General features: G+C 43.3%; 1 protein-coding gene across 3 annotated transcripts in view; it reads left to right on the top strand.

The window, feature by feature from the left end:
• The first annotated feature begins 8,711 nt into the window (after window positions 1-8,711).
• The window catches only part of TMEM132D (transmembrane protein 132D), a 184,580-nt gene continuing 167,838 nt past the window's right edge, over window positions 8,712-25,453 (top strand). Inside the window, exon 1 of one of the 3 annotated variants that reach the window (XM_063173232.1) lies at window positions 8,712-9,085. In XM_063173232.1, coding sequence (XP_063029302.1) covers window positions 9,007-9,085 — 79 coding nt within the window. In that variant the 5' untranslated portion in view covers window positions 8,712-9,006. The remainder of the gene's footprint in view (window positions 9,086-25,453) is intronic. The other 2 variants (XM_063173231.1, XM_063173233.1) reach the window with 2 other exon arrangements.

Raw genomic sequence — 25,453 nt, 5'->3', positions numbered from 1 at the left:
TTTACTGCACATTGCCAGTTACGTAATTCAATGTTAAATCTAGATTTATGTGATTTTGAGATAAAGATTGCATTTGCTCTAATCCTGGGATAATCCTTGCTTATTTTTGGAGATCCTTGAAAACAAACTCTGTGACAAGATCTACCCATAGGTGTTCTTAAAAACTTAAGATGATCAATTAACAGCAGCTCTCTTTTTTGGCAATTCTCTGGGCCAAATAAAGTCTTTTGATGCTCATCCAAAGATGTAAGAGGTTGCATTTTTCTCCTTGTGCAAAGCACAAGCCAGACTTTTGAAGTTAATCATGCCTTAATGATATGTACCAATATGAGTTAGATGAGAATTGGGTGAAGTGCTTAAAACCAAGTATTGAAAGAATTCCCTCATAGAAACCATCAGCTAACTTCTTTGTTCCTGTTCTCCTGTGCATTCTCTCTAATGCACTGCAGCTGAAGGTTGCTGTGGGAAGGCCTCTCCTTACAAACAACAAACTGCTTCCAACGAGATATCTATGGATTGATGTGTAATTGATTATTTGGGGACTTTGTGCTTATATAGGAAAAGGTGTCACTGGGACAGACCTTCATCCTAGGTGATGTGTTTGTCCTGGGGAAGGATGCAACCAGGCTGTTTGAGAGGACAGAGGCTGAGCTCCTTCCCTGGTGTTGTGGGGTGGCATTAATGTGTGTTCTGGTGGCTGCAGAATTGTGAGCTGTGACTGCTCCTGGCAGCCCCCGTGCAGGACTCACTCCTGTGTCACACTGCATGCACCCTGAACTCAGGGCCGAGCATTTAAACATTTACATTCCGCTTTCCTGGGAGAAACTGAAAGAGAAATCCAAAATTTCATCTCCTCCACGTGGCTTTCAGTGGGCTCTTGGTTTTGCTGGCTAGCTTTTATTCACAAAACAAACGTAACAGCCAACAAACTAGTGCCTCTTCTGTGGCTTGGGGACAGGTAATTACAACAGCAGTGCTGTGGGACCAAAGGCCAGCAGCTCCCTTCAGTGGAGTGTTAAGCATCATAGGTAGTTCCTGGTAACCCTGGTTTAAAGTTAATCCATAAAAAGAAAAAAAAAAATCAATCTTCTTCTTAAATTCCCGAACCATCTTATTCTCTCAATTTATTTTTCTTCCAGCTTTGCTACTGTACATTCATTGCTGGTTCTAATCCCTCAGCTTCCCAATTTTGCATGCAAATTTGTTTCTTTTGCACAGGATCTTGTTCTCAGAGTTGTTGGTTTGGGGGTTTTTTTGTCACACATTCACAAAGCTAGTGTAATTTTCCCCTCCCCAATTTCTTCTCCAGCAGCTCCAACTGCAAGGACAGCCAATGTTTATAGTGAGAAGGTTAAAATATTCTGGATATCTTCCGTTGCTTCCTCCCGTTTACTGACACTGCAGTTTCAATATGAAATCTACTATAGTGTGGAAGCTGTTTGCAATATAGTGTAAGGGCTTCCTACCATATGCTCTCCCATCTGTGATAAGAATGAGGCCTTTGGAAAAAAAGGCAACAATTTCAGTATGACTGGAGTTGAACTGCATGCAATTTCTGCCTGCTTTGAGGAAATCTTGAAAAGTAAATATGTGCATTATACATGTCCTGAATTCTTCTTCCTCCTGTTCATTCCCCATTGCTGATCAAGCATTTTCTGTGTCAAAACCAGTGGCTAAGATCCCTGGAGAATGAGGGGAACTGAACAGACCTCAGGAGCTTAGTTCAGTAATCAGTTTGCAGACACTATAATTGCTTTCAGTGGCTTTCAGCCCTTCAGCGCTGACTGACTCTTTGGAGAGGGCAGGTACAGATGTTAAACTTACACACAAGTGTCCCTCTGAGTCCTTTAAGACCTTTTGTGGAACCTGCTTGCCCTGGTTGCCTCTGGTATTTGCAATGTAAGGGAGGAAGAGGACTATGGCTATACTAGACAGCTTAAACACCCCCCAAACCACCAAAAAACCACAGAAGAAGGCAAAAAGAGGAACTGTTTAATTTAAAATGTCTTTATGGAAATTACGTTTAAATCTTACATGTTTCTGTATTGCAAATCTTTCCTCCTGATGTGTTTGATGTTCCTATCTCTTATCATTCTGCAATGGAGTTAGAAAATCTGGATTTGGAGGTTAAAGGTTCATTGTCTTCTACAGTAGGTTTGAATTTGGCTCTATGTAACTACTATGTATTATTGGTTCTATGTAACTACTCATTTTGCTACACTGGATCTTCCACTAATAAATATTTTATAAAGAGCCAATAAATTATTAACCTCTAATAGCATTACAACATGGATATAATAGTAAAAAATGTAATAATCACGTTACTGTTGGGTATTTCCTATAAGCAAATAACAGACTTAATTAGACCTTACAAACATTTATCCTCTATTAAAAATCGATTAGACTTACACTTTATAGACCAGCCCTAAATACACAGTGTGATCTAAAACACACAGAATTTCGTATGCAGACAAATTATTGCAGAAAAACATACCCAATATTTTCGGCAACAAAAATTCTTTAGTAGCCAACAGAGATCTGAGATGGGAACCAGACAAATATTTCCTGTATAATTCAGCAAGTTAAGTAATCCCATTCTTTCTGAAACCATATTAAGGAAGACGAACAGTCACTGTGTTTTAAGGGACCCAGCTAACTATTCTTTGATATCAAGAAATGGAAAAGTTTAAAAACTAGAAGTTTTGCTTTTTTCTCTAATACCTTCGATTTACTGTTTCCTCATGCCCTTTATTTCACTATAATTTATACAGTTATGATGCACATTCAGTTCAGATGCCAGCTCTTGTCTCGTTTTGCGGAGAAAACACGTCCTGCTTTGGTGTCGGGATGGCGCCCGGAGGCTCGGTGAGTCACTGCAGCGCTAGGGGTCACTGGCACTCCATCAGCGGCCGCCGTCTGCGGCAGACAAGGCTGGCTTGTGGCGCAGCCGCCAGCCCATTTCCCTGGCAATTTCGGCAATTCTGGTGCTGCCGGGCGGGCGGCTGCTCCAAGGTCTAACGTGTGCACACCCGTCGGCACCATACGTGTTTATTCCCCGGCTTTTTGGGTTTCTCGTTCCCCCCAAATTCCTGGGCTGTGCTCTTTATGTATTTCAGCCTAATCCACGGTAAACTGTAAACTCGTGTTCCATGGGGGCCGGGAAACTCCAGACCTGTGGATCCAGGTCACAGGAATCAGCCCGGGGCACTAAAATGCTCTCCCTGCGAGCTTTGTGCAGCACTGGGCTCCTTCTTTCCAAGAGATGTTGAGCACAGAGCATCAACTGGTTCTCAGAAAAAACAATTCTAATCACTGGAGATTGGACTTCTACTCACAATATTCTGTTACAGATTATATTTAGTGTGCTCCTTCTACTAAAACATGTCAGTTGGTTTGGCATAAAAGTTGCATTTTTAATCCTGTTTATAGAATTGTTGTAATTTCAGTATTTTGTCATATTGAAAATGAAGATCTAAATGATGAATTAAGGAATCTCTTGGTTTTCCAGAGAAGGAAGCTGGCAGTACATGCAGGCGAGGTTTTCATATCTCCAGAGTAATTTTAAATGGGCTTTGCCTTCCTTGATTGCATCACATCCACTTGTCTTTAGTTACATCTCAGGTCAGGCAGGGTAACATCTGTTCTGCTGTTTCACGTTATCTGCTCCTACAAACCAGTGCGTTTCAGCTGCTCCCCTGGGAATGCTATCAGATTTCCAGTTGGACACTGCCTGTGAGCACTGACATTCCAGCCACTTGGATCACTCTGCCTGTGGTAACTTGGCAGGTACTGGTGCTTTTGTACCTGTTCATTTTCTCACAATATACAGATATTTCTTCTCATACTGACTTTTCCCTGAGGTGCACACATACTGGTTTGTTTATTTATTGAGTTTTCTCTGAGCTGGCCTCTGCATCTTGTGTGATTTGGTCCTTAGAAATCATTGTGCTTTATTGTGATATGAGTGCAGTAACTTGCAGCCACAGCAGCTTTTAAAATCCTACTGTCAGATGAAGCAGGTTAATATATCAGTTCATTAATTCAAATCAAAAAGCCCTCTTAGATACACCTTTGCCTATTAGAGTGCTGTTGATTTGGCTGATAAGAGCCTAGCTGTGTTGATAAGGTCCTATGTCACTTTTAGAATGACAAAGGAAATCATTTGGAACTGAGATATTTCAGAGTTTTCATTGGAAACAAGTGAAGGAGAGTGGAGATTCTGACATCATCTCCTTTCCAGCCGTTGTGCGCTGACAGCAAGGCCAGCACCACAGAGCCGAGCTGTAGGAACGCTGCTCCCCACTGAGGCTGGTGTTTGATCATTTAGGAGATGGCACTCAAGGGGCACTGCCACAGCCAGCAGAAATACAGGCTGTCAAACAGATCTTGCTTTCAGCCTGGCCAAGATTTTTCAGCGACTCTGCTTTTCTCATAAACAGAGGCATTATAAGGAAATCAAGTGATTTCATGTTTTATTTCCCTATGTGGTTTGAGTGAATGAATGAGAATTAGTTTTAGTCAAATTAACAAAGATTTAATGCTTCATCCTGCTGTCACTGAAACAAAAATCTAAGTGCTGGTTAATGTCAAAAAAGCGTAAGATGCAGAAATTAAGAGGCAACTGAAGCGTGTGACTCAGTGTGGTCTTTGTGGCATCTCCCATTAAGCTGTTCTGATTTTCAGAGCATTTCTGTGGGAGCATCACAGCTGTGGCTGTGGCGCAGCTGGCCCAGATGTGGGGTACACGAGTACCCAAAGGAAGTGACTTCCCCCAAAACTCTGCATTGCACAAACAGACAACAGACCACAGATAGATGCGCTGAGGAAATAAGGGATAGAAACATGAAATAGCAATGGAACAACTTGCACTGTGCAGGCTAGCTGACAGTCACAGTACACCTGCTGCCTCATCGCTGCTCAGTGTTTTGGAGACAACACATGAAATTGTATAAAATTGCTGGGAGGTCAAGCTGATCATGCTGATGCCTTTTCATCTTCTGAATCTCTGACTCTAATTGTTCCTCTCTTTGAATGTTGTGCAGTTGCAAACCCAGATAATCCATTTCAATGCCCTTTGTGCAATCCCAGGCAAAGGAGAAAAAAATAGGAGTAAAAATCTGTCTCTGTAAAAATCAATGGCAAGGCATGCACTGACTTCAGCAGCACCAGGATTTTTCCCTCAGAGTTTAATTGAAAGTGAAAAATGTTTTTGGAGAAAAATGTCTAACTGCTCAGGTTAAAAGACTCAATAACATGCTCAGTTTTTCCAGTCTGTGGGCACTGAGAGACGAGTTTTAAATGCAACTGGCTTTTGGAATGAATTGTTTGCTTTCAGATCACTAGGCATATTCTGTATTTCCACGTCTGTTTATCTGTCTCTATGGACTTATTTATTGAGATATCTACATCTATCTGTCTGTCTCTCTAGATGTGAAATACTGGGCAGAGGAACATTTTTGCTCAGGTACCTGGCTCCAGTTTTCCCTTGTGCAGCTCTTTGCCATGTCACTGTGGCAGCCCTGTGCTTTTAGCCTGTCAAAGAGGGGACATTGCTGCTTAAGAAAAACCAACCTCAAACAAAAATGGGAATTGATAAACTGATCAGAACAATTAGCAATTTTAATGACATAAAGTTGACGTAACACACTGCAGATGAACCAAGAAGTCTCAGGTTGAGGATGGATCTTTTCATTACCTTGTTGGGTGCGGATTAATCAGTTTTCTCCCTTTTCCATTAGGTTTGGGTTTTCAGGTCTCCCCACTCTCTCATGTTTTCCTAATGCCAGTTCTTCCTTCACAATTAGTTGTGTTAATCACCCAGAAGAGATGAGGCATTCTTGCCAAAATAACATATTGCTAATGAAACAGGAAGATGTTCTCTCATTATGAGTTATATGAATTGCTGTGATTTCCATGAGCAGAGCACAGGAAAGGTTTTCATCCCAGAAGCGTTGGCCAGGACAGAGTTTGCACAGCTGATGTGCTGCCACCTGCACTCGTGGGCACAAACTGGAACTGGGACACCCACTCTGCAGGGGCAAATTTCAGTGGCCTGACCTTCAGCTGGCACTTCAGTAAAATGCTCACTAAACCAAACGTGAGATTATTTCTGGGCAGGGCAAGAAATGGGTGCACTTGTTCATCTCTGAAAGGACTGAAGACAACAGTTTATTCGCTTGGTTTTGAGAGAGACTCAAGACCCAAATCTGGTTTGTGGGGATAACAGGATAGTGGAAGATGAAGAGAAGATTGTTGATGAAATATTAAGTGTCCATTACTACCTACTAAAAGTAAAAGGTCTGTGGAGTGCTCTGGAGGGGAAGAGTATTGATGCATAAAATTTAATAATTAGTTAGTGACCTTTCAGAATTACTTTAAAAAACCTTAAGGAAAAGTAACAGCTTAGATTAATTTTTTTCCCTCTCACAAGATCAAATTAAAAATCAGTCTGTTCAGTGAGTAGCAGCATCCTAGATGAAGGATCCTAGGTTCCATAGTTTCCATATTTGGGTTGAAAAATGAAGTAAGTTCTTCCAAGCCTATTGTTTCAACAACGATGTTGCAAAATATGAAGAGAAGGGAAACAAGCTAATTTTTCAAACATAACATGGCTGGCATTAAAACTCTCTCTCACTCTGCATTTCTGTAGTGACTTCTGCCCTTCCTTCATTGAATGACTGCAAGGCCTTAAAAAAGCCAAAGCACAAAACATCTCCAAATGGTGCACAAAAGAACAATGTAAAGGCATAGGGGCAGAAACTGTAGAAGTAAAAGAAGAGAATCTTGGTTTGGTTTTCTTATTATTCCAGTATCTTTTTTTTCTTAAATTACTTTGGTGACTAAACTGCCCATACCTGTATCTGGAGAGAAAGCTCTTCCTTTGCACTTTTCATACTTTGCAAAGACTTCTTTTGAAGCTTCTTTACGAGAACACAGATTAACTGGGTTGTTATCCTGGCACATTCCCTTCTGAATGAAGCTGGACACTAACTTCTTCCTCCAGAGCATGGCTGCTGTATCTGGGATAGAGTGTTGTTTAATAACGATTCTCCTATGTTGTACAACACCGCAAGGTTTGGCCACAACATCTGTCAATAACAGTTCTTTATCCTCTGTCAGGTGGGGGATATTCTGAGCTGGTACATTTCAGTGCAATGCCAGTTCTAGAGATGTGCTTCATTTCTGTTCTGGGGAGCCTCTCAGGAGCTGGGAATCCTTCCAAAGCTGACATGAACCTCTAAAATGACTTCACACCACCACACAAAATGCAGCCTTTTCTCACTGCATGGGTAATCGTGTACTTCTCAGTGTTGGCAAACAGAAAGTGTGCAAAGTTTATTTTGATAGACTATTTACAGCTTCAGTGTTGTGGATGTTGATACACAGACAAATGTTTTTATTGCTCCCAGACATGTATTCCACGAAGGAAGAAAATGACTATAAATTCTTGTAGCTACTTCTTGTTTTGTTTTGTTTTGCTCTGTTTTGTTTTGGCTCTGGTAAATTGCATTTTGCTGCAATTCTATCTGCCAAGAGTAATACAGATCTCATTTTTAAGTTTGACCAAATGTTTGGGTTAGTATTGATACCCTCTGTAATGGAAAACCTGAGGTCAGTTATTTTTCTCCAGCCTTTTGGAGATTATTTTAGACCAAATGTTTTGCTGCTGTTTTTGCAGCATGTACGAAGTATTCCATCACACGCTCCTCACATTATTTCCCTATTCCGCCTGCACCGCATTCGATTTGGCTCACGACAGTTGCAGTGGCTTGGGGAGAGCTGAAAGCACGGCAGAGTGGGCCGAGGGAAGGAGCCCAAGGCTCGCCACGTGCAGCAGCACGCTCATGCCAGCGCGTCGCTGCTGGCAGCCGCAGGGATGCCGCGGGTGTTTGGGCGCGCGTCCGTCCGTCCGTCCGTCCGGGCCGCTCGGGGATGCTGCCGGAGCGCCTCGGGATGCTGGGGATGCTCTGCCTGCCCGTGCTCCCCGAGCCGCCGCTGCCCTGCCCTGTGCCCGGCCCTGCCCGCCGAGGATGAGCCGGGTTCCAGCCCGGGGATCGGCGCCGCTGCCATCTCCCGCCGCGCCCGGGAGGAGCGGGCAGGAACCGGGCAGGGGCCGGTCCGCGCATCCCCGGCCCGCCCCGCTCCGCCCCGCTCCGCGCCCCGCTGCCCGGGGATTGGGGCTGCCGGGCCGCCGGGGGTGAGGCGGGGCTTGGCTCGGCCCGGTTATTTATTTATTTGTTTGGCCGCGCCGCGTTGTTGTTGTCGGCGGCGGCGGCTCAGCCGGTACCCGAGCAGCCCCCGGGATGCGGCGGGGCCGGCGCGGGCGGGCGGGCCGGGCCGCGGGGGCGGGAGGTGCGCGCCGGCCGCCGCCGCCGGCCCCGGCAGCCCCGAGCGCCGTCACCTCCTCCCGGTGATGTCCCTGTCGCGCGGAGAGTCAGACAGGTCAATGAGGAAACTGAGAACTTGAAAAAGAGCGAAAGGAAAAAAGAGCGCGCACCGCCGAGCCCCGCGCGTGTGGATGATTGCAGGGCGGATCGGCATCGCCTAAAGGAAAACTTTGGTGCCGCCCGGCAGCCGCCGCGCCGCTCCCCGCGATGCGGGCGCTGCCCGTGTGAGGCGCATCCCGCGGCGGGCGCTGCCCCGAGCCCGGCCCTGCCCGCGCCCGGCACGGACACGGACACGGACACGGACACGGACACGGCGCTGCCGGGCACCGCGCTGCTCGCCCGCCTCGGGCAGCTGCGGCTCCGCGCCGGCATCCGAACCCAAACTGACTCCTTATTTATTGCGGGAGAGGGGGGCTTTTCCACAGCATCATCTGTTTGGAAGAAAGGAGGGAGGAACGGGGAGGGTTAACGCTAAAGAAGTAAGTCTTCTCTGCGAAGGAAATCCCTTTTGCGCTTTCCAGATGACCTTTTCTGAAAATGTAGCTTCTCCAGCTGAACGGTTTTGATTTTGACTACCAAGTGTGTGAAACTGATCCCTAAGTGCTCCACAAACCGTAGGATGTGTGCTTCCGGGATTAGCAATATGGGGCATCTGTTGTCGCCTCTCCTCTTGAGCCTGGCAGCAGTTTTTTCCAAAGGTAAGTCTTAATCTCTTCTGTTTCACTGCATCTCGTTCCTTATTTTGCACAGCCAGCCCTTCTCCCCTCTCTCTGTAGTGCCTTGAGTGCTGATACGATTCAAGACGAAAAGACTTGGGGGAAGCCATGTGCTAGTCAAAACCACAGAGGATGCGATGGGAAAGCCTGAATGGAAGGATCTTTCCTTGGTTGACCATGACAAACAGTCTGGCAGTTTCCTGAGGCATCTGTTACCTCCTTACTGTACTTTTGGTGGGGTAGAAGATGCTGCTGCTGAGCATAGCTCTGCTTTGGATTATGAAGGGTTTGTGGTATGGAAGTCTGAAATCCCCAGAGGTACAGGCTATTGGACTTGGTTGCCCCACCGTTACCTTCTGTGCCATTTTTCAGATTAAAATTCCTGTATCTCAGACTGGCTGGCAGTGTTTTACTGGACCAAAGAAACGGGTACACAGTGAAACATTTCAAAGCTTTGATGAGATGCTGTAGCAGGTGTCTGATATCCTGCATGCTGAACAGAGTTGGAATGTCCTGATGGCATGACTTCACACAACTCAGTGATTCTTTCTTGGAGCTCTCGAGCTTGTTTACAGTTCAAATCAGAAAACCAGCACACAGGCAGTGCACATATTTTTGTGTGCATTTAAAGCTTCCTTGGAACTTAAAAGTTTCCATCGAGGGCATCAGCCAAAAGGTGAATGCACTTTTTGCAATACTTAATTTAGATGATTCTGAGCATTCCTGTGAAATATAAATTAGGAGAAGTATACATATCTACTGAGCAGATACTGTGCATCAGCAGTTATATTTTGGCAGGAAAACAAAGTTTTCATGTGGTTTAGTCTTCAGAGGGGAATCAAAGCATATGCATTTAATCTGTGATTCTGCAAACATACTGGTAAAGAGTCCTGCTTATAAATATCCCTATCAAAAAATATATTACTTATTCTTAATGCCTTTTTACACTTCCAGAGATCAGCACTTTTTCATTAAGTGAGTTATTTTTACTAATTAGTTTAGTAAAAACTAATGAACTTACTGAACTTACTGACGGAAGGCAGAATACCTAGCTCTCTATTTCTGTGATGCTTCCCTGTATCAAATTCCATTCTCCTCCTTTTTTCCTTAGAACAGGTAAAGAAAGAAAGGAACAAAATTATAAGTCTTCTCAAATGTTCCTAAATGCAGTGCCTACGTAAGTCCTGTTCTGAAGTTGCAATTGGAAATGCATTAGCAGCAGGGATTAGAATTCAGAGTCTTTTCAAGAGATTGCTTCATTCACATTGCACACCAGTAGCCTGTGATTGCCCAGCCAGGCTGTAAATGATGTATTTTGTTATAAGCAATATCATCAGTACTTTGGATAGGCTCACAGTGCAGTAAGAGTATGAACTTCATTTCATTCCCTGGCTTTTGCTGTGTTTGAGTTTGCTGCCCTAACACCGTATTCACATAATGTTGGACTGAGATTGCAGTTTATTCCAGGGTGGGAATAAATGGCATTTCAGTTTTACAAATACAGCATTTCTTTTATTGCCAACTCAGCAATTATAGCATTCATATGTGATTTCATTCTGAAATGTTACTTGCATCTCTTTTGAAAGATGTATTAGGAGAAATTGCTTCTCCAAAGGGGCTGTCAAGCCCTGGCACAGCTGCCCAGGGAAGTGGTGGAGTCCCCATGCCTGGAGGGATTTAAGGGGCTGTAGATGGGGTGCCTGGGGATGTGGTCCAGGGTGAACGGGGCAGTGCTGGCTTAGCAAGGGCATTCGATGGTTTTGGGGGCTTTCCAGCCTAAAGAATTGTGTGATTCCATGAAACCTGAGATGAGGAGATCCCAGCAGAAGCACTGGCGTTAGCTGTGCTGTGGATCTTGCACCTCGGGTATCCAAGACACCACTGCTGTGGGAGTGCCAGGGCTCTGCTGTTCAGTGACACAGATATCTGTCCTTAATGCAATTGTTTATTTTCTCTTTGGTGACAGGCTCCATCTGCACTGCTATGCCTTAACACACTGGAAAGACCAGAGTGTTCCAGAGATTTATAGTATGAACTTCACAGTGTAAAAGGTTGATTCCCACCCCCTCCACGCAGTAAGATGAACAGACAAAAAACACATCAGGCATGATTACTACTACAGGGCATGTTTCTTTGATGCTTTTCTGCTGCTAATAGAAAAACTCTCTCATTTATGACACGATGACAAAGTTTTCCTAAGGAGATGCAAAAGCTTTTAACATGCAACAGCAATCAGCTGTCTATTGTGTATAGCGCTGCTGCTTATTACTCAGAACCATGGCAACACACCTTGTACTGCACCGTTTCCAAATCTTCCAGGTAATAATGTTGAAGACTTGAGAATACTATTGTGATTTTGCTTTGCTTTTATCTTGTAAAATGCAGAGCTCCAGCCTGAGAAATGAAATGTTGTTTTCAATAATGAGCTAAAGATCCTCTCAGGCCATCTTGTCAGTGATGACAGAATCCACGTGTGTTAATGCACTGTCAGTCTCACAGAAGGTGGATGTGTCAGGGCAGAGGTGATCATGCTCTGGAACTGCAGTTCACAGCTTTGTCCTCAGCACAGTTTTCCTGAGTCAATCCCAGGGGGCCAGTGCTGGCCCTCGGTCAGTTCAGTGTTTGCTGTCAAAGGTGGGAAGAAGTTCTTGGGAAGTCTTCAGTCAAAAAATAACCAGGTCCAGCTGATGTTAATGAAAACAGACTATATGCGACAGGCACAATAATGTGGGTGTTTTGTTCTCTTGCTTAAATGGAAATTCATCAGCTCCACTGGAGTACAATAGGAACTTCAATACTTTATTTGAGCTCCAGGTTCCATGCCTGGCTTAAGTCTAGAATAAAACCAGCATCTCCCATAAGATGCCAAACACTTTTGGGGTGTATATTGTGAAACAAAAGATTGAGGAGCCTTTTTCATGATGAATGTCTCCATATAAAACCCGATTTCATTGATTTCAAATTTCAAGTTTAAGTTGACAGTAAAAACCAAGTGAACATTTTAGTGGCTTGTTCTGCTTGTCTTCTGCTGAGCATTTTGCCAGCATTTCTTCTGTGTCATCCTGGGCAGAAATCTTCCTGCAAGATGCTCTCTAATGATATTTCAGGCCATGGAGCTGCTGGTTTGATTTTCTTTTTCTCTCAATTTAATTGAAATGGAGGCTTGGCATGTGTATTAGGCAGGATTTCCTTGTATCCCCTCAGGGTGTTCCCCATAGCTAGAGATGTGCAGAGCACATGTGCAGTGATGCAGATCTCCTGTTACAGCAAAGTGAGTGTGGGAAAACAAGGAAACCAAACCCCCAAATGTCTAGTTTTGGTTCATTCCTCTAGAAAAGTGGTAGTATATTAGTAATGGGTTATAATTCTGTATATGGGATTAAAATCAAAGATTGTTTGATTTATGAGATGTATTTTTTTCCACTCCTTCTTGGTGGTGGCTAGACAAGAGTTCGGGGTTGAATTACAGTTCATGTTGACTGATTGTGATTGTGATGACGAGGGACACATTCTTCTTCTCAAAGTAACAGTGCTGGTATTTCTTGTGGACAGACCCATTCCTGGCATCAGCTCCAGCTGTGCAGTTGGTCTGGATGGGAAATGTGGTGCTTGCTGCTTTCACGTGAGCATAAAGTACACGTGTGGTCAGTAGGAGCTTTTCCTGTGAGCTCTGCTTATGGCCAAAAACCCCAAAAGTTTTCTGTAAAACCCCCAAAATAAATTAAAACTTTCCAGCTTAAAGTTCAAGAAGTTTTCTTAAACCCAGAGTTTTTGTGCTTTGTCCCAGCTGCATTGAACTTGAAGTTGTTTGATACACTAAAAGGGAAGGGGAACACCATTTCCACTTTTTCACTCTTGCTGTGTTTCTTGCCACAGAGTATTTGTGGGAAAAACTCTATTCTGATTCCTTTTCTTTCAGTAAAAATAATAAATTCAGACTGAACAAAAAATTCCACAGCTAGACCCGTGTTTTATTTGTCAGCTGCAATACCAGCTTAATGTGATTTGGTTTCTAATATTTCCCTGTAATGTTCTCATTTTTTACTTCTGTCTTTTCTTTTATTAGTTCCTTAGGACAGGCAGGCTCTGTGACACCAACCAATGTTTTAGATATTAATAAAAGCAGCTTTATTCAATAAAGATCAGTTTTATTTAATAAAGGAGAGAATCAAAAGATAATCTGATTTTTCATGCTGCATTCACATTAAATCAAGCTCCTGAGGTGGTTGTGGATGCCAAGTCTAGTGGCAGTCTATCACGGGTCCTAGGATACATAAACATGACTGCAGACAGATTGATTGCAGGGAAGCTGAAGAGGCAGCTGAGATTCATCACAAGTTTGGTTTATAAAGTGGTACATTAAATTACTTGATTTTCACCAGTCTTTGTAGTATTGCCTGCTGCATTATTAATGGCAGCTCCAAATGAAGTGGATTTTAAGTAGGTCCGAGACATGTAGATAACACTAATTATCATGAGCAGTTTAAAGTACATATTTGAGGATCTTAGGCTACTTTGCCCCGGGGTTGAAATGTGGGCACAGTTCACTGCAGAATGAGGATTGGCCCTTTCATGTCCCTTATTTCTTCTTTTATTTAATAGACTTAATTCTGGTGTAAGATGTTGGTCTGATGGTCCCACAGAGCCAAGGGATTGAAACTGTTCATCTTCCAAAGCACAGCCGGTGTGGTACCAATGCAAACTTCCATTTCTTGCTTTAGTCCTGTGCCTAAACTGGACCCAGGGGAGGCTGTAACTCAGGGCTCTGCGATGGAAGGAGTTACACCCTGCTGTTGAGCCCACTGCAGTCAGTCAGGGCGTTTCAGTGCCTTCAGTAGGCTTCAATTCAGACTAGACAGAGTTTTCTGCAGTGGTATTTTTCAGCCTGTAGCCCACACACCGGTGGTGATTCATAGAACATCTGAGCAGTGTTGTGAAACCAGTGCCAGAAACCTTCTGCGTGCAAGGGAGAAAAAACCGAGGGGAGGAAATGGAAGTAACAAGGCTGCTTTCAGACTGCATCCCAGTTTGTGCCTGCTTGTAAACAAAGACCTTTGTGACAATACCAAAACCAGGGCACTGTGTAAGATGCTCTGCATTTCTTTTGGGAGATCAGATGGCTTTTTTCCTTGAAAGAGAAAAACCAGTGTAGTGAGACTAGCTGTGGTTACTGGGAAGTGTTGCTGTGGGCAGTGTGGTGTTGCCTGTGTGCTCCAGCCACAGGCACTGCTGAGTGTTTGTGATCCAGTGCAGCAGAGGCTGTTTAAATCACCACTGAGCAGGAGAACCCTGCCAGTCACTTATGGCATCTGCACTCTGGGGTCAATTAACTGCCTCAGAGCTTCCGCTCTGCACACAGAGAACGCTTGTTTGTTCTCACACCCTCGCTGCTGGGCTTTTCTCATCAGGAGAGAATCCTTGAGGGAGTTTTCTGTGCTGCAGACCATTGTCTCCCTGGAAGTGGCTCAGCAAAACGCACTTTGGTTTCTTGTACAAGCAGTGTATAAAAGGTTGGTAGGAGAGTCATCAATGTTGCCATATTTTCCTGGATTTACAAAACAGAAGGCTTTTTTCCTCCTCCTGTAGTCACTTCACCTTCTCTCAGGCCCATCTGGCTCTGGTTTTAAAGTTACTTTGAATTGGTTTGTTTAGTTATTTGGGGTTTTATTTGCAAATAAAGACTTTGCTACAAGGATGTTTTGGTAGAAGTGTCTCAGAAATTGACTATGGTAATGGTTCATAAGCAAAACAGACCCACATCTGAAAATGACCACGTAGATTCTAAACTGTGGGAAGGGGAAGGATATTGAATAAGGTAGCTCTTATAAAAACAACAGAGGCAATCAGTTAGCTGGGTATGCATAAAAAGGCAGCAGGGGTAATAATAACAAGCACCACAAGCAGAGGTGTGGAAAGATGTCAACACACTCTTTACCCTTGGGGGACACAGCTTTGAGACGGACTAAGGAGCAACAGGAGCTCCTCTCCAGCTGCACCAGGATGCTCCACATCTTGTCCTTTGAAGTGTTTGCTTTCAAGAGAGGCAGACTGTTGAGCAGACAGTCTGCAGATCTCTTGCTGAGGAGCAAGGCAGATGTCCAGATAATGACACAGATGACTCTGCATGTCCTGCATGCTAAAAAAATCCTCCAAGTCACAGAGTGCAGTGTCATCTAATGCTGAATGGTCTCAAAACCTTGAATTTTGTGGGCCTTCAACATCACTTGCTTTTTATTTATATTTTTAAAAGTGTAGTTTTATGTTTTCAGTAAACATTATGTAAATTGATTGTGCAAGAGGAGGAACCCAAAGCTGGCAGAGGTAACTAGTAGTGTCTCTGAATATTGACCTAATCCACAATATAGGGAAGAAGCAATCCCATTTATTGTTCAGTGCACTCCCGTACTAAAGATTCTGGATTAGCACATAATTGTATCCTCCATTTTCTGCTGAGCCATGGTGACTCATTCTGCTTGTCTTCATGAAAATAATGGTGATTTGCATCTGCTTACAGTTGCAATATCTGTATTTATCCTTTAGCGTTGCAACTCTGTCCTAATGTAATCAGCCTTGCTTGGTTAATTTTGATTTGCTGGTACACATGGGGTAGTTATCTTTCTTGTCTGTGTGTGTCAGATTCCTACATTTAACTTCCTACTTTGCTGTCACCACTGGGTATATTGTCAGGTTTTCCTGCTTGATGTTGTTTCTGTAGATTGTGTTTTGAGCTACTGTTGAAAGAACTATTCAGCTCTGCAAAACTTTGCAGTGTGATAAATCTGTAAATACACCATGTACCTGCAGTTACACTCCTGTCATCCTTACCTTGTTCTCAGACATAAGAATAGGATCTAGTTTGCTCAGGGTCACAGGTCTGTAGCTCTGAAGATGAAGAAGGATCTCTTTATGTGGTTCTCAATGCAGGACTCGGGGCAGCACCAAGCAGCTGATTGTGCCCAGCAGAGGAAAGTGCCCACACACTGCAGCTTCAGTGCCAAACGTGGTGCAGAGTACAGGGAATAGTTTTACACTCATTTTCCCTGTGTGTGTTCTGTTTAGGATCTGTTTAACCCAGGGTTTGTTAGGTGCTGTGCTCACCTGCAGAATTAGCCACTGAAAACACTGAGCACACCTGTCCTTCCTTCTCTGGAAGGAACATATGAGAAGGGGCCAGAAAGGTTCTGCAGTTCATGCTCCCTTGTTCCATGTCCTTTTCCACATTTCTGGGTTGTGAGCCTCCCCTGCCTTTGCTGTGCTCGGCTCTCCTCTGTGGCTGCCTGTGTCCCCTGCAGCACTGTCTGATAGGAGATGATTTCTTGCATACTGAACACTTGTGCACAGTGGGATTCTGTTCTGTGCTCCTGACTCTCTGACACCATCTGCCCAGCAAAGTGGTTTTAATGGGTTTCCACTGAGCCAGCCTGTACTACAGCCCTGGCAGCATGCTCAGTGTTTTTAAAAATAAACAAAATCTCTTCAGACAAGCCAAACACGAACATTGGCATCTCCCACAAAATTGAGGATTTCATGCTGTTTGATATTTTGTGGAGCAGAAATATCTCTGTTTGATAGGCTCTGAAGTGGGAAAATGACTGATAGCTTGGAGTGGCCTTCTAATAGTACTGGTTTATTATTGTAAACGACCTTATAAAGCATTATTTTCCAGCCTATTTTTTTAAAGTCAGGCATTATTATCCTTTTACAAAAATGCAATCATTTTACCTTGTTAGAGTTCTCTTCTTTATGAGAGCAGGGGAATGTAGTGGTTCATGATGGTGATTTAGGAGTGAGGGTATCCATTGGCTTTCTGTAACCTTTGAAAAACCACTCCAGTTCCCTGCTTTCCCTTTTTTTAGAATGTCTTGTCTGCTCAGAATACAAGGTGTTCAGAGCAGAATCTGGTTTACTTGCAGCTCTACAGCATCTGCTGTACATTTTACCACATGATAATAATTAATTTCTAGCATCTGTGTTGAATATTGGAATGTGACATTCTGATTGCTGGACAACATGAGCTGCTCAGAGGCCTGTAAGAATAGAAAAGAAGAGTGGGGTAAGGAAAAAATAAAGATCTGATGAAAGCATGTGTGTGATTAAAATATTCTAAGGGATTGATTAGATGCCATCCCCTGATGTTACAATGAATGTGTTATCTAAGCCTTTTCAAACAGCAGCATGGTATAGGGAACATAAAAAGCCTTTTATAAGAAGATGTCATAAAGATGGTTTTGTATTTATTTCTGTTGTATTTGGTGTCAATAAAGTATTAAAGAAAATATTTTCAATGTCAGTATTACCAGTGCAACAAACCACTTATGAAAAAGTAGGTTTCTTGGCAGATGGTACAGATCTGAGAAATATTTCATTCCTCCTTTGCCCCTTCAAGTCTTTGCGGTTTATTTTAGGCTCCTTCAGTCTGGGTAAGTTGTGAATGTGGTGGGCAGTAGGGGTAATGAGATGGTGAAAGAGACTCTTGGCTGGTCCCTGTGTTATTGATGGGACGTGGAAGTTGAAAGAGTCAAAAGAAATGGATTCTTCTGACTTGTGAGCTAACTTGTATGAACACACAGCGAACCAGACACGATCCTGTTTGTTAGCCTTTAGGTTCTTTCATTCTAAATTAAGTGGAGTCTGACTTGGAACCAATTTCATGTTATAAAAAGCACAAAGAAAATATCACTGTGAATTCCCTTGACAAAGAAGGTGGCATTTCCTTCTTAGTCATTGCTGTCCACCAGGCTGATGTTTTGAGTGGTATCTCAGTGCCTTTATTCTTATTTATTCATTTGTGTAAAGCTTACTAAGGTAAATACTTTAGATCTGTGATCTTCCACAGGTGTGTGCTGCTGCTGTTACCTTTTTTCCCTATTTGTCCTGTCATAACTTTGGATATTGCTGAAGATGCTCCCTGCTGTTTCAGCTGCAGCAGTTTACAATACAAGGCTCAGCATCAACTGGGGCTTTGCCTGCCTTTTTATTTAGCCTCTTTAAGTGAGCAGCAGTAGATCAGAGTAATGGTACAATAATCACTGGTGAAGCATGTATTTGTTTGGTTTTGTTCTATTTCTATGCAGTCATGTGCTGCTTTCATCCTTTCATCTATTCCTGTCAGAATTATGAGTTTGGTTTGGATCAGACCTTGAAGAAAGAGAAATGCTTGTAAGTGGAGAATACTAAATATAGCAGACCTTTGTTCCTGTATTTATAGTTTGGTGCTCAGAATGTCTGCGTGTGCATTATAGGTTCTCATCAAATAATCAAATGGCATCAATAATAATAAAACGATGGTTCATGAGGAGATTCTCTTCAACTGTTCTCCTTTCAGCAGCTCCAGAGGAGAAGGATGACTTTGGCAGCATATCTTCAGTGCTGCCAGCCCTGGGCTTTGGCAGCCCGAGTGAGGAGCAGTGAATGCAGATGGAGGTGCAGAGGGGGACATTCCCAGACCTTGTAGGATTTCAGCAGTTGCAGTGGGTCAGATGATCATTTCCCAGGTAGTTAACTCTCCCAGCCCTTAGGTACTTATGGCCTACAGCTTGTCTGTAAAGTTGTTGGGAGACAGTGAAGATCAAGGGATGAAGAAAAGTCCCCCCCAAATGCTGACAGAGTCCTGCAGGATGCTACTTGGTGTAAGAGGGCTTTTCCAGTATCGCAGTTCATCCTGTGAAGTGCTAAAGCCATCCTTTATTTCATAACAAGTAGATTCTCGTTTGTTTTCCGCCTGAGAAGAGCAGCCCTGTAATCCTCACATCTGTGCTGACTCTGCAGCGTTCCCTTTTGGGCCTCTTTCTGACTTGTTGCAGATGTTTGCTGCCACTTTGATCAATTTGTCACAAGAACTACACATTCTCTCCCTTGTTCTATCTTCTTCCTACAAACAGGCACGATCAAATCCTCCTCTGTGGAATTGTTGTGGCAGTCTCAGTTATCTTTTGTCCTTCTCTGACATCTGTCTTAGGAAGAGCTGATCATTGTGTTCCTTCCAATCTAAATCTGACCGGGCCTTAGCAAATGTCACTTCCAGCACCTCGTCATTTTCTTCTCCAATTTCTGAATCAATGTTTCTCTCAGACACTCAGCAAGTGTGTCCCTCCATAATTCCTGCACTTTCTCCTGCCCCCTTATTTATAGGTCAGTGCTGCTGCTCTTCTCCTTCCAATACCAAGCCTTGTTTTCATCAGTGGGATGAACAGAAGGAATCACGGAGGAAAACAGACCATATATAATAGATTTAGAGATGACATTGAACTTTAGTACTGACCTATACGAGTTATCAGAAAATAATTGAAACTCTAGGCTGGGAGCCCAGAAAATTAAGATTGAGGGCAAGCAAGAAGAAATTTATGGAAGTTGGAAGACAAGGAGAAGAAATAATGATCCAACTCTGTGTTGTGGTGGTACTCTGCAGAGTAAGAACTGATAGTGAAGATGGGATTGTGAAAGTTGCATGCTGGAGAAAATCAGAATAGCTGTGCTCTGTGAGCTGCTGCAGGCACACAGGGTGTGCACAGCCCCTCACCACAGCCATCCCAGGAGGCCTGATGGGTTCAGTTACACAAATACTTAATCTTATCCAATGAAACTTGTATTCTACCAAACTGCAGAGTTGCCCTCAGAGTTGCCCTTAATTTAAATGAAGAAGACACAATCCCTTCTTTACACTTAAGTTTCAGACTAATACAAATATAAACTACCATAAATTTTCATGGAATAAATAAATTCTTATTTTGCTTATGCTGAATGCAAGTTGCCACAGCTAAGATAGTTTTGCTAATTTTATCAACAATCTCATGTGAAATGGTTTGTACTTTATTTCACCCCCCTGAAAGAAAAACCAGAACAACTGATGCTCAGGTACTCCTTTGCATTCAGTGGTTGAAAATAACTCTTTTGTCTTTGCAGTAAAATATTCTCACATGCATGCAAGCTTCGACATTCTCACCTCTTCTTTGCAGTAGTAAAAAGTCTCTCTGCACATTCTGGCCTTTGCATAATGGAAGCTCTCACACTTTGCAGATCCTCTGAGTGTGTTCCCTTGACCTGCTGGCCGAGGGTGATAGTGGGAAGGGTTTTGTTTCGTTCTCAGCTCTCACAATAGAACTTGTCTTCTGCCCTGCACAAGTAGGCATCAGCTGGGCCAGGGAAACGCTGCATTGAGTGCTCCTGGAGATGCCATGCAGCTCCAGAGGGGATCATGAAACCACACTGCATTGCTGGGAAAACTGTGCTAAGTGCTGTGAAAACACAGCTGGGAACAATAAGCCTTCAGGAGTCAAGGCCTACCTTCACAGAAACAATGTTCAGAATTTTTGTAATTTGGCTGTAGAAAATGGTTCTGACAGACCTTTTTCTGGAAATTAAAAAACCCCACTTTACAGGGATAGTGCAGGTGCACTAGTTGACCAGTGGTACTTTCCTGTATTTTGTGTGTTGGATTTTGTTCACTTAAACCTAGACTGTAAGCTGGAGACAGAAAAAAAATTATAATATTCTTTAGTGGGCTGAATCTGCTCTGAAAAGGAGCATGGATGGTAGAGCTGCTCACAGCAGAGTCAGCCTCAGCTGGGGCTGCTGCAATATCTTTCCTGTGTGGCATTGGCATTTCTGCAGTTGAGTAATGAGCCATGCAGGGAGCTCGCAGAGACAGCTGAAAACTAATATTTTTTCCTCATTTATAGAGGTTGGGGTTTTTCTTTGCAGGCACCAGCTCCAGTAATACTGCAGTTGCCTATTGAGGTGGTTGAGCTCCTTGATCTGCTGGAAAACTAACGGAGCAAAAAGAAAAGCTTTCCAACAGAGATGGGACTGTGAACAATCTCACCCCGAGGCCACATGCTCACCAGATCTCAGATGAAAAAGGGCTGAGTGCCTTCATAGGCTGCAGTGAATGCTTTCTGTTTGTACATCTAACTGTACCTCCAGTAATCTGTTGCCAGGCCTTTTCATTCTCACTCCCTTGCAGAGAGCATGATTATGGAGCCAGGTGATGTTCAACCTTAGCTGTTGTTCAAGCATAGAAACCAGGCCAGATGGAAGGAAGCTCGACAGTGATCACTTGGTGTATTTCTAATTGCCTTTGCAGCTGATAGGTCTCAGCAAGCTAACATCCCATTGCAGCCACAGAGCAGAGACCTTGGCTCTCAGTGCTGTGTTCAGCACTACAGACTGCTGTGGGATGGGACCCTCACACCTGCCTGTCGCCCAGACACTGCCCAGCTCTTCAGCACTTGCTTGGTTCCTCCTGAACTGAACTGGTTAAGCTCTAATGCTCCTCAGATCTCATCAGTGTGGGCTTCCTGCCTCTGTCCCACCCCCAGCATCACTCCCAGCTGACACATTCCAGGTGGGAGCTGTAGCTCTGCCACAGGTCCCACTGCTGCTCAGAGTGTGCAGTAAGGTGCCAGGACCCTTACAATGCTCACTGATCTGCATCACAGTTACCTTTTCTGTCCATCTGGACTCTTAAGGCACTCAGCCTTTGGGTCCAGCTGCGAGCTCACAGGAGGGTTTTATTCCATTACAGCGGAATGGTGAGACCAGCATGAGGGCAAGTGGCTGTTTGAGTCATGGCCCAATTCCTAATTACACCTGTGTGCTTCCTTAATGGAATTCAAAGCAATGACGATGTTGTGTGAAAGCAGTGATATTGTATTTATTTCTAAATTCATTTGAAGGTGTCAGCATGTAGCCCTGAGGATGTGAAAGAAAGGCAGAGCTTGTCAGCCTCCCTGGCTGCTCTGAATTACCCTGAACCTATTGGAAATGAAAGGTTCAGAGAGCACAGATGGAATAGATTGAAGCTTTGAGTGAATTGAAAGGGCAAGTTTGCTGGCTAATCATGATCTCTGTGGAGAGAGGGGTAGCTAATAGATTGGAATTGTCAGACATTGTGAAGTCCTCCAAAGAACTGCTTAAGGCATTTCACTTTCCAGCTCTAGCTTGTGTAGCTGCCTTCTCTTTAATTAAAATAGCTTTTGTTTCCACATAGTTAAAATAAAACATGGAAGCATGTAGTAATTAGTGAATATGTGATGTAGGAACGTCCTTATCTTGGCTGATTGTTTTCCTGCTTTTAAGATAACATTGCATTAACATATCTGTTTAGCAACACATTTCTTCCCTCTTTAGATGAAGGCCGGATTTTTGGAAGCATCTGGTTTTAAATTTAAGAACCAAAATGCTCCCAGCTCAGTGGATAGGATCTTGTCTGGAGTTTAGGGATGCTGATGTTACTATTACAACAGAAATGGATGAAATTGATGAATTCAGAATTTCTGTTCCCCTGTATATATTCCATTTCTCTGTGTTATCTTCTGATGACAGAACTTCTTTGTCTTGAAATGCAAAGTCACTTTCAGGTCAGTTGTGAATATCTGCAAGTTCTTAATTCCAAACCCATGTCCACGATTCAGAACTTAAGACTGCTTTAAAACTATCCTGAAACAGTTTTACAGATATCAGGTTCTTTCACAATTTTTTATGTTAGAGCCCAGCCTGAATTTTGTTGAAAGAGCAGAGAAGCCCCATAAAACCCTAGGAAATAGGGTGGCAATCCTGAGTGCAGCAGGAGTTTCATGTCAGAAGGCGAAGATTGGATTAGGGCATCAGGAATTTCAGGGGTTTGTGGAGAAGCAGCCAAATCAGGCCAGCCTTTCCCTGAGACAAATGAACAACAAGCATGTCCTGATGTCCTTTCCAAAGAGATTCCCATTGACTGGATTATTAAGATTTTCACTGATCACAGCACTGAGCTGCATTCTCCCTTCCCCAGGACTATACAAAGAGTGCCGTCTTAAAAGACAGTTTTTTATGATTCCCAAATAATGCTTTCATGCTTCCTGTATACACAGAACAGTCCATATCTGCCTTCTAAAATTAAATTCCTCTTGCATTGTTTCAGAGCTGGATAATATCACAATATTCACTCTCCACAGCTGGTGGCCCCAGAAGATGATATGCAGGGCGTTCTGTTAAATCAGACATATTGCAAGCAGGCCAAACTTCCATTTTTTGGAAAACAATCCCTTTTCACATTAAGAAGTCTACATGCAGCTGTTTATCTCACGTGCTCTTACAGGCTTTGGGCAGGTGAGCTGATTGGATATCATTTTCGACACGCTGGCTATTGAGGCTTGAGTTAAACATCCAAGTAATTCAACATTTATTTCCCTTGGGACTTTCCTGGGAGTATCTGGTGGGCATCTTGTTCAGAGGCAGTTCTCCCTGGGAGGCTGCCTGCCTGAGGAGCTCCACAGTTACCATGACAAACACCTCTTTTATTTATTTCTCTGGGAGGGGAAGGCAGGAGCGGCAGAGCAGTGGGAGAAGAAAGCAATCCCCAGAGAGGTGAGCCTGGCCATTGCTTTGGAACCCACCAGGACACCCTGGCAGGTGTGCATGGAGCTGGGTGTGGCTTGGCTGGCTCCTGCCTTTGTTTCCCTGCCCACGACACACAGGGAGGTGACAATTCTGTCCAGAGTTCAGGTCTTAAAGCCACTAACCAAATTTACTGTTGTTACAGCCTGTAAGGCCCTCTAGTCTCTCCATTTATAATATAAACATGCAATTAGACCTTTATCCATGGTTTCACCTTTGTACTGAGTCGGGTGTTGCACATTCTCCTTCTTTTGATCACCTTTCAAAGGGCAAAGCTTGTTTTTGTTGACTGTCACCTTGGTAATTAAATCTGCTGCTTTCCAGTTTGAATTTTCTGGTTTTCTGTTAAGCAGGTCCTGTTTTACCTTGATAAGGGTCCCTGTCTGTTTAGGTTAAGGACATCTTTAATGCCCAGTATTGGGGCCTTTTTAATGCACCAAAATCCTGTCTGAGCCCTTCTGTGACACCGAAAAAGGACTGTATAACTTCATACAGCCCAGTGCCTCTTCTGGCCAGAGGCAGCTCTGATGGAAACAGCTGTAACACTGGTAGCATTCCAATCAAATTCAAAAGGCCAGATTCAACCCCTATCTTTGGAGTTTTGCAGCCTCAGTCAAAATCAAAACTTGCCCCTCAGTTTCAGGGACAGCAAGTCAGCTTTTGTGGTTCCTTGGGAATGGTATCACAGCCCCAGCATCCCTCTGCTGCTCACCTGCTCTAAATGTCTGTGTCAGTAACAAATGAGAGAGGCCTGGGCATAAAGGAGAATATTTAAAGGATCAGAAATTAAGTGCTTTAATAAAGTGTAGGGAGGTGCTGGGATACAATTCGATTTTTGTTGTTATTATTAATTCAAGGGGGGAAAAATACTGTAAAATGAACACAACCTCAGTTGAAGTTTATGGCTTTGAAGGAAATGGTGCCTCAGAGGAGTGGTAGGACTCAGGCTTGATTAAACTGGGATTTCAGAAATTCTCTGCACTGAACAAAATAAAAAGGCATTCAATCTAATTAGATAGAATTGTGGAGGGAGAGGAGGAACAGGTATTTCTGACCTGTTGGCTTTTTATATAACCTTTAATCCATGGAATGTGTTTGCAGCTATTTTGGTACATTTATTTTTCTTCTCAAGGGAATTTGGCCTCAAATTGTAACCTTTTGATAACTTTGCTTAGGAAAATCTGAGGAGAAAACCTTCTCATGGTCCTGTTAATATATGCAGACTTTCAGGAGGCCTATTCTGTATTTTTTCCTGATGAAGGTTCATATTTTGGCCAGATCCTGTGCCTCAGTACAATTTCTTTTGGGTTAAATGGCTTTCCTGCAGTTTTGATTTCTGGAATATGCATCTCATCCTTATATACTTTTGAGGAGCTAATTGGTACTCACTTGGCAGTTGCCTGTTAAGGCATGAGTATAAAAAGATGCAGAGATATGTTTAGAGATAGCTAACATAATGCTTTTTAAAATACTTTATAGGCACAGCTTTAGAAATGCCAGCTAATATTTTTGGAAAATCTCTACTACATTGTGAATGTCCTCAAGAAACAGAAGAGGTTGCAATTATGTGCTTTGAAATGGAATTAATTCTTGACCCTTCAGAGAAGCAAAATGCTATTTGTGCTTAGAGACTGACATAGATTAATTTTGATCATTTACCAGTCATTCCACTCTTTCCATCTTCTCATTTACTTGAAGTTATCAGGCTTCAGAATTCCCCCTGGACTCTGTGATAAACAGACCTAGGCCAGGGAAATACTGTTCCCAGGGGGAGGATTTGGAGTGACCCAGGGACATTGCAGAACAGTTTCCAGGGCTGGTGTTCTTTGTCCTTTTGGTGTAAATCTATATTCATGTAATCCCTGAAGGGCTGAGAAGCCAAAGATGTGCTTTTAGTACCAAATTTCAGTGTGTATGGACAGCTTGGCAATCAGTGAAAATACCAGCTAAGGAGCTGTCCACATTTCAGGTAAA

This window comes from Melospiza melodia, chromosome 20, assembly GCF_035770615.1.
Source record: "Melospiza melodia melodia isolate bMelMel2 chromosome 20, bMelMel2.pri, whole genome shotgun sequence".
NCBI lineage: Eukaryota > Metazoa > Chordata > Aves > Passeriformes > Passerellidae > Melospiza > Melospiza melodia.
The sequence above is the reverse complement of the archived record's forward strand: the minus strand, read 5'-3'. Positions and strand labels throughout refer to the sequence as shown.